The sequence below is a fragment of the Nelumbo nucifera genome, chromosome 2 (assembly GCF_055504915.1).
Source record: "Nelumbo nucifera cultivar China Antique chromosome 2, China Antique-T2T, whole genome shotgun sequence".
NCBI lineage: Eukaryota > Viridiplantae > Streptophyta > Magnoliopsida > Proteales > Nelumbonaceae > Nelumbo > Nelumbo nucifera.
The window spans coordinates 13795902-13805236 of record NC_142650.1 but is presented as its reverse complement, the minus strand read 5'-3'; the positions used below and the strand labels follow the sequence as shown (position 1 = coordinate 13805236).

At 39.9% G+C, this 9335-nt stretch overlaps 1 protein-coding gene across 2 annotated transcripts in view; it reads left to right on the top strand.

The window, feature by feature from the left end:
• The first annotated feature begins 1716 nt into the window (after window positions 1–1716).
• EMB2730 (Ribonuclease II/R family protein) overlaps window positions 1717–9335 on the top strand; it is a 32344-nt gene continuing 24725 nt past the window's right edge. The window contains exons 1-6 of one of the 2 annotated variants that reach the window (XM_010258604.2): window positions 1717–1857; window positions 1985–2279; window positions 2687–2846; window positions 2997–3110; window positions 3195–3272; window positions 3341–3472. In XM_010258604.2, the coding sequence (XP_010256906.1) occupies window positions 2008–2279; window positions 2687–2846; window positions 2997–3110; window positions 3195–3272; window positions 3341–3472 (756 nt within the window). In that variant the 5' untranslated portion in view covers window positions 1717–1857; window positions 1985–2007. Of the gene's footprint in view, window positions 2280–2686; window positions 2847–2996; window positions 3111–3194; window positions 3273–3340; window positions 3473–9335 lie in introns of both variants that reach the window. The other variant, XM_010258603.2, reaches the window with a different exon arrangement.

Sequence of the window (9335 nt, the reverse complement as noted above, 5' to 3'; positions counted from 1 at the left end):
GTTCTGGTCAAATGCTACATCCCCTTGAATTCACCTATTAAAAATGCGGAGATAACATTTGCAACTTTCCAAGAGACCTCTACTAAAAATGCTCAGATAACATTTACAAACTTTCCAAGAGACACTTATCCCTTTCACACAATTAGTGTAGTATATGGACAAGAATGCCCTTATTTAACAATTTAAACCCAAATGGTACTTTTTGTAGATTAGAACATGGTAAAGTTGCTCATTTTATTGATCCTATTAATGTGAGTTGGAAGCTCGACATCATTCGAGAGACATTGTAAGATAGTGATGTGAAATTAATTTCAAAGGTCCGACTCCCAAAGGTTGGTTCAGTATCCCAAGGACAAGCTAGTCTGGACTTTCACTCTGCATGGGATGATGGGAGATGTACAACGTCGTCGGTCGGTGCTGAAATGGCTTGCGTTGCAGCCTCTCGCCCAAGTGGTTCTTTTATTAGTTCTATCTTGGCTGGTGATATATGCAATTGGCGACACCTCTGAAATGTGCTCATGACATGCTGCCTAGAAGTTCCGGTTAGCAGCAATCATGAGACACAATCTCTTCATTATCTCCTTCTCTACAGCCTTGGTGCCAAGGCAACGTGGTTTGGGTCCTGCCTGAATTTCAGACCCGTTAAGCATCAATTTCAAAATCTTCGGGATGTGCTTGTGCATTGGTGGCGGACTGATGGAACAGCGGATATGTTTACTTCAAGGGGTATATTTTTCTTCACTATATATGGTTCTTGCAAGAAATGATTCTTGTCTTTGCCAATGTGCCTTTCTTTCCTCAAAGAATCATTATAATGGCCATTCTATTATAGATTTCTACTACTCCCCTTGTGAATGGAGGAATCTAGTCCTTGGCCCAAACCGCTTTGGTGATTCGTACTTTGATTGCTGGAGAGGCCTTCTATTACACCTTTTTGCTTGATTTGCTATTTATCATGAGAGATGTTCATGTTCCTAATACATGATTGGGATGTGTTGTGGTGCATTTGTGGAGTGCGGATGTGAATTCATTTACCAAGGCCAGGGGATGCCAATGTTACAGTCCATGAGGTTGTTAGATTTGGGCTTTCTTTAATTTTGCCACATACTTTACTTGGTCGGTTGTGCCTGGTTTTCTTGTTTCTTTCATTGTAACTGATTCTTCATCGAGTTGATGAATGAATTGACTCATTGAGTTTTTACTTTAAAAAAGGAGTAATTTGACTTCAGTCCACCTCAGAATCGTAAAATAAAACAAATATGAGGCAGACTGAACTCAAAAAATGCCAAAAAGGAAAAAAAAAAAAAAAGAAAAAAGTGGTCAGTTAAACTGGTACTATCAAACACCGGCGTATTTACATTTCATTTGGGCCTTCTGTTAGTGGCAGGAAATATAATGCCCGTTTGGGAGGGCTTTCATACAACAACTTTGGCATTCTATTAGCTGAAAAACCTGGAACACTGTAAAGCTATATTTGATAAAATGTAAAACCCTGAAAGTCATTTTTTTGGCTAATAAAACCCCGAAAGCCATAAACAGGTATTTAGAAGCCTTAAAATCGACTTTCTGGTGAAATAGCTTGATTAACGCAGTTGTATTAAAGCGGAAGCCCTCCCAAACGGGCCTATAATCTCCAATTTATGTCGTGGAAGGATTTGGACCCGGACCAACAGAAATAGGGTCGGACTGGTTCGATGTAGAGTCGACCCGGATATCAGTTCTTGCAGAGAGAAAACAAGGCTCACTCGGTAATGGTGGGCATTCTAGGCTTTCTGTACACTTCAATGGACATTGTTCTCCCTTACAACCAGACAAACTTTATCGCCATTTATCAACGAGGCCACACAAGCCAAAGAAGTCCGTTATTCCAGGCTCTCAATTTCTCAAACTTTCTCTACCATTTCTCATAAGAAATCTAGCTCTGAAGAACCTTTGTTGATCTTTCTATTTTCTTTCAGTTTAACTCTTATCCATGTTTCTGTAGCTATGTGTCTTTAAGTTTCGAAGATGACGATGGCTGTACGAGCAGCGAATAGCTGCTCCGTCTTTCGCTCTGTTTCTTCGCCTCCTTTCTCCTCGTTTCCATGTCGTCTCTCCCATTTCGCTCCCTCTCGATTTCGCGGAGTCTCAAAATTAAGGTTTCAAGCACCGGCTTCTCGGCCAGAGAAGCTTCTTCCCTATTGGGGCATTCTCAGCTGTTCTGTTTACAGTCTCGTTGAGAGCGTCATGGAAGAGCTCGAAGTGTTGAGGGCGAGGAAGCGAGTTTATGCCAGCAGCAAGTAAGTTCTTCCTATCCCTTTTTCCCCCTTAGCTATTTCTGTTGAAATTGATGCTTTTTCTTAGTCTAATTGTATAAGTTCTCGATGGCAGGCGCCTCTCCACTTTGGTTAATAGCCGTTAAACACATGAGATTGGATTAGTTTATAATGTACTCTCTGTATATATTAGTCTCCAAGTCTTTAATTAGTTCCTTGTTAACTTAACTTCTCAATTATCACGTATTGATTTTTAGAAAAATTAATTTTTCGTCTTATTGTGAAAATTATTTATTTTATTTTGATATGTAGAGTAGATTTGCTGACGAATATGCTCGATATATTAATGACAAAAGGTGGTGGTTCTTGACAATACAATTACAACATATTTCCATCGTTATGTTGAGCTAACAAATGGACGTACTTTGCAGAGTGGGATTAGTAAGCAGCGGGCAGCTTGTTGAGGGTAAAGTCGATAAGCGGGTACTGCAGAAAGGGTTACTTCTGGAATTCCGGAAGGATTCTGAACGGGTACTACTGGCAGTTGCACAGAAACCCGATGGCAAAAAGAACTGGGTGGTGTCTGATCAGGTTCTAGTAGAAACAAATATTGCGGCCTGTTGAATAGGTTGCTAGGTGTTTAGATTCTTTGTATAATTGTATTCTTTGCTTTAGAGGAGTAATTACTCGAATATCTACAAGATATTCTAACTTTCATACACCCACCTTTTTATGTGACAGAATGGGGTGACATCCTCAATTAAACCACAACAAATTACATTCATTGTTCCTGGTGTAGAAAATTTTGACCACACGGAGATATCAGATTTCATTGAAAAAGCTCATAAAAACTTGGTATGTTGATTACATTCTTTTTTAAGGGAAGAAACGAAAGCCCCCAAAATTTGTGTTTTTCTTAACAATGATGTTGTCATGTAGGACCCAACATTACTTGAATATGCTTGGATGGAGCTACTGGAGAAGAACAAGTCAGTGACAGCAGAAGAACTTGCTGAGGTAATTTTTCTCAAAGGACAATAATTTGGATCTGTTTCTCCTTTAGTGAACTTCTTGCACAATTACAGATTATTTTTGGTAGCGTGGAGCCGGTGGAGAGCTATTGTGCCCATTTATTACTATCAAAAGATGAAGTTTACTTCAGTGTGGTGGAGGCTAAAGGATCCCACTCTGTTTATGGGCCTCGCCCTGCTGTGCAGGTTCTTGTTATTTCTGCTTTATTTGTTTTATACTCTGGTAACCTTGGCTATACATGTATATAGAGAATGATCAGTCTTATTGAATTGTTGCATAAATTCTAGGGGAATGCTAGTATTATATAGCCATCTAGGGCATGTACAATTTTCTACCAGGTCACTTATGGTTGTGTAGTGGACTAACCTACTTCTACTTACCTATTGAGCTAGTTATTACATAAAAGTCCAAATTTAAGTAAAAGCTAGAAAACAAACAATAAATGTTTTACCTGTAACAGGATCTAGGATAAAAGAAAAAAATGGTACAATTAAAAAATTAGAAGATCCATTGGTGCTTTCATGTACCACATAGAACTCAGTTTACTTGTATCAAAAGAATACAGAGGACCAGTCAATGTCTTGAAAATGCATGAAAGATCAGAAGGATCTTAAGTACTTATATTTTCAGATGAGAAAATTCAAATGTGGCTAATTCAGTGAAGGATGAATTGATGGTTTTACTACATGGTTTCAGGTTGGCAAAGCTATTGGGGTTTAATTGCTCAAAAAAAAAAAGCTATTGGGGTTTAGACAGTTGGAGGTGGAAGGGGACTCAAAAGTAATCATTTCATGGGCAAGATGTAATAGAAACATTCCTTGGACTATCAAAAATGTATATAGGGAAGTTGAAAGGATTGCAAGAGAGTTTCTGGGCCCCTATTGTGGAGAAATTTGATAAGTGCTTGGCGGCTTGGAAAAAGAATTACATTTCAATAGGGGGTAGGCTGACTTTAATTAAGGCTACACTTGCCAACCTTCCAACCTACTTTCTTTTTGTGTTTAGGATCCCTCTAAGGGAGGCTAAGAAACTGGAGAAGAGAATGAGGGACTTTCCATGGGAACCAGGAGAGGTGAAAAAGGATCACTTGATCAGATGGGAAATAGTTAACAAACCAAAGGAAGAAGGGGGTTTAGGGATAGGGAACATAGTGTTGAAGAATGTAGCCCTTCTAGGGAAGTGGCTATGGAGATGGCCCCGAGAGAGAGAGAGAGAGATTATGGCATGAGGTGGTGGCAAGCATTCATGGTTGTGCAGGAAATGGTTGGGATTCCGGGATATCTCGTCGAGCTACCCTTACTACACCTTGGAAGGCTATACATGGTATTCTTCCTCGCTTCCTCAGTTTCATCAGGTATGATGCTTGTTCTGGTAATGCTATTCTTTTCTGGGAGGATATTTGGGTGGGTACTCAACCCCTCAAAGATTGTTTCCCTTCGCTCTATTCCTTTTCCCTTTACAAACATGAGCCAATTGCAACTTTTCTCCCGAGCCCGTTAAACCCCTTATCTTTAAACTGGGACTTTGGATTTCGTAGAGGGTTAAGGGATGGTGAGTCGAATTGTGTTATTGAGCTAATTCATTTACTAGAACCCGTTTGCTTGGACCCCACTTCTTCTGATCAACGGATTTGGACTCCTCTTCCAAAAGGTATTTTTACTTGCTCTTCTTTTCTAAAATCCCTCAGTTCTAACCCCTCTTCCCAAGGATTCCTTGTCAAAGAAGTTTGGGCGCGACCTATTCCCCAAAAAATTGCTGTATTCTGCTGAGAAGTCTTCTATGGGAAGATCAATACTTTGGAAATGTTACAGAAAAAGAGACTTTCGCTTTGTCTTTCCCCAAATTGGTGTTCCTTGTGTAAGGCCGAGAATGAGGACTGTGTCCATTTGCTGATCTCCTGTTCCTTTGCTACAGCTATATGGAGGTGGAGCCTTTGTCTATTTGGAGGTAGGTGGTCTCTGCCTTATGATTTAAGCTTGTTATTCAACCCATCTGTCTTTGTTTGGCACACTAGAAGAGAAGGTCATGTGTAGATGTGTCAGGGCAGCCACTCTGTGGACTCTTTGGGAGGAAAGGAATGCAAGAATTTTTTTAGAGAAGGAAAGAGGGTTAGATGAAATGAAGGATTGTATCCCAACAAGAGCAATCCTTTGGCTGAAAACTGTGGATATCTTTGATGACTTCTCCTTTGATGATTTGTGGAGAAATTGGCTAGTAATAGCCAACACTTCAACAAAGAAGGAGAGAATTCTGTCAGAATGGGTTCTGCCTTTGGAAGGTGTCATTAAGCTGAACTTTGATGGAAGCAGTCAAGGCAATCCCGGGCCTTTAGGTATAGGGGGTGGTATCCTGAGAAATAAACAACAACATAATTTCCCTATTCTCAGGACCGGTGGGAGTGGGGGATTCCACAAGGGCAAAAATACTTGCGGCAGTACAAGGAATTCAGATCGCCAACCAGCTTGGGGTGGAGCATCTCCTAGTTGAAGGGGACTCTCAGGTGGTAACCAGGTGGCTCCTAAACTTGGATACCACCATTTGGGGCTACAAAGATCTCATAAAAAAAGTAAAGTGGTTAACCAGCAATATGAGAGTTGAGGTAAAATGGGTTAGTAGGTCTGCTAATTCTTTGGCTGATGCTCTAGCCAAACAGGGGGTTTCTATGGAAGATCTTTTTTGTGCTTCTATGTAAGTTGTTATTAATTCGGAAATCTGTACTTAACCAGTCCGGAGAGGTTGCAACTCGTACCTTTCCAAGAGGACTTTGTACTATTTTTATTGCTGATTTATAAAATCATTTCAATTATCAAAAAAAAAAGAGAGTTAAATGCTGAATTCAAGTGGGTAAGGAGTGCAAATGGGCTAGCTGACTCCCCTGCGAAACAAGGGGCAGCAAGGCAGCAACTGTTTTGGGCTTCTTTGTAACCTAGCTTTTATTATTGGGGATGACATTATCGTTTTCAACTTGTACTGTTTTTACATATATTTAATTAATAAAATCAAATTTCTACTGATAAAAAACTGAGAAATTCAAGTGTATTTATGTTCCTGCATATGCTCTTATGTCATTTAACCCAATATTCAGAAACTTTTTTTTTTTTTTTTAAGAATCAAGAAGAAAGAAAATTTATTAAAAGAAAATGTTACATCCTACGACATTGGTTGTCTAGATGACACACCAACAACTTCAAGTACATACTTCAATTATATGTCCAGAACATTAAACTGAGAATGCATCTACATTACAAGGCTGTAACTCAAGTGAATTCCAGAAATTTTCCAATAAATCAACTTTGGAGACTTGATCAAAATCTGGGAGACCGAGGACCCACTCTGGTATCAGATTGGACACTGAAGCTACCAGGTATTCTATATTGTTGGCCCAATTCTCTAATACTCTTCTGTTTCTCTCCCTCCAAATAGACCAACATACTGCTAAAGGGATGCAGCTCCAAACAATACTGGCTTTCTTACTTCCTCTGAACTTTGGCCACAGAGCAAATGTTTCTACTGGATCTGAAGGCTGGAAGCTACACATGCCAAATAAGAAGGAAAAGAACTTCCATATGAAGCTTGCTATGCTGCATGTGAAGAACAAGTGGAACAAAGTTTCTTCCTCGCATAAATAGCACCTGCTTGCCATATGAAATCACCTAGATTTCAGATGATCAGTAGTGAGGATGCTGTCATGTGCCACCAACCATGCAAAGGCCTCTACCTTGGGGGTATTGGATTCCCCCAAACTCCTTTTATCTGGACTGAGCCCCCCTTCTTTGATTAATGCTTTGTAGAATGACTTAACTGTGAATCTGCCCTCCTTAACCAGAGACCATCTTCTGTGCCTCTTGAAATGTTAGTTCCTTCTAGCTTTTCCAATAGTAGTATACATTTTTCCACTCTTGATCTAGTAAAGGTCTTCTGAACTTCGGATTCCAGATCAATTGCTCCCCTCTCCACTCATAACATTGAACTATTGAGACTTGTTGTTCTGTTAGTTTGTATAATCTTGGGCACACCTCACTTAACTTCCCTATCTCCAACCACTCATCTTCCCAAAACCTAACCCTCGAGCCTTCCCCCACTCTAAATTTGACAAAACTCTTAAATTCTTGGTTAAAGCCCATAATTCCTTTCCAGACACTCACCCCATAGGATCTCTTCACTTCCTTTGATTCCCATCCAAATCTTATCATTCCATACTTCCCAACAACCACCCTTCTCCACAAAGCCTCCCTCTCTCTCCCTTGCCCAAACCTCCACAACCACTTTCCTATAAGTGCTTTGTTCATCAGCTTTACCCTTCTCAGCCCCAAACCCCCCCTCCCCCCCTCCCCCCCTCCTTTTGTTTGCATACCTTTTCCTACTTGACCAAGTGGAATTTTTTAACTCCCCCTATTCCTTCCCATAGGAAGTCTCTTCGAACTTTTTCAATTTTCATGGCCACTTCAGTAGGAATCCTTAGCAAAAAAAGATAATATGACGGTAAACTAGCCAATATTCAGAAAAGGCAATTGGTACGCATACATAATATTTGAAACGGATTTTTCTTCTTAGAGATTTCAAGGACTTGGTAAAGGTTTTAAAAGGGCAGTAATATGGGAAGTGAGCTTTCGTATTTAATATGGTGATTATTCATATTGAAACATATTATACTTGCAGCAAAGCATTTAATTGATGACTGGTTTATTCTATATTGTAAGCAACCTGATTTATATAGGTCCTGATATAGGTATAGATGCAGCACTGGCTGTCTAGTCCCATGCAGCTGGTGATAAAAGAGAACCTATCCACTTTATGGACATTGTGGGAGGAGAGGGGTGAATGAATTTTTAAGGGGAAGAGCAGTTCCGGGTGTGGAATTATTCAAAGCATCAAGGTGATGGGTGAAAATACCTATGGGTTACATCTCTAGAGGATGACAATAGATAGCAGATTCCTCTAGGTCTAGATTTTTCATTTCATCACAATAGAACCCTCCAGTCACAAATCGGATTAAGCTAAATTGATAGCGGTACTGTAGTAGTTTCAACATCCAGGTGCCTTTGGCATAGGATTGTATTTAGAGATGGTAATGGCTTAATTACTGCAGTCTGATTATGATTGGTGACCCTAGTAGAGCAGAATTAACATACTAAGGACACCTGTTGGAAGTTGTACCCTCATCTAGTTCCAGCAAAGCTCAGAAATAAGAAAGGGAATGCTAATATGGCTGTCAACACCGATAGTACAACTTCATCAGGCACAAGAGGCACTCCTCTAGATACCCTAGCTGTAGTCCGAGCTGCTCTGACTTAGCTAGAAAATGAATTTAGTAATTCAGCTCAGCCTACATCAGCTCAACAACCTACTTCAGCCCTTGCTCATACAGGTACAAGAGCTACTGCTTACCATGCTTCTGTCCCACGTAATACTAGACCTTCTTGGGTAATAGATTCAGGTGCTTCAGATCATATGACCAGCATATTTACTCTTTTTAGCACCTATTATTTATCCTCTAGGAGAGAAGAAGTTTCTATTGCTGATGGCTCTCTTGTACCAATTTCTGGCAAGGGAGACATCAGATTATCAGATACCATCACCTTATCCTCAGTTTTGCATGTTCCCAAGCTTAGTGCTAACTTACTTTCAGTTAGTAGTATTACTAAAAATCAAAACTGTTCGGTAACTTTTTTCCCTGATTGGTGTATTTTTTAGGATCTGGAAACGAAGAAGGTGATTGGGATTGGCCGTGAGATAAATGGAGTCTACCTGCTGGAACATTCATAGGGGGAGCAGAGTGAAGCAGGGAAATTATTTGTTTCTCAGTCTTGTAGTAAGATTATGGTTTGGCACAACCACTTAGGTCATTTATCTTTTGGGTCTTTAAAGAGTCTTTTTCCAAACTTGTTTGAGTCAGTAGAAGTGTCTGGGTTAAAATGTGAAAGTTGTGAACTTGCAAAACATAGTAGATAATCTTATCCTTTAAGTAATAAAAGAAGCAACCTTTCTTTTGAGATTGTGCATACTGATGTTTGGGGGCCTTACCATACTCCCACCATGGGGGCTATA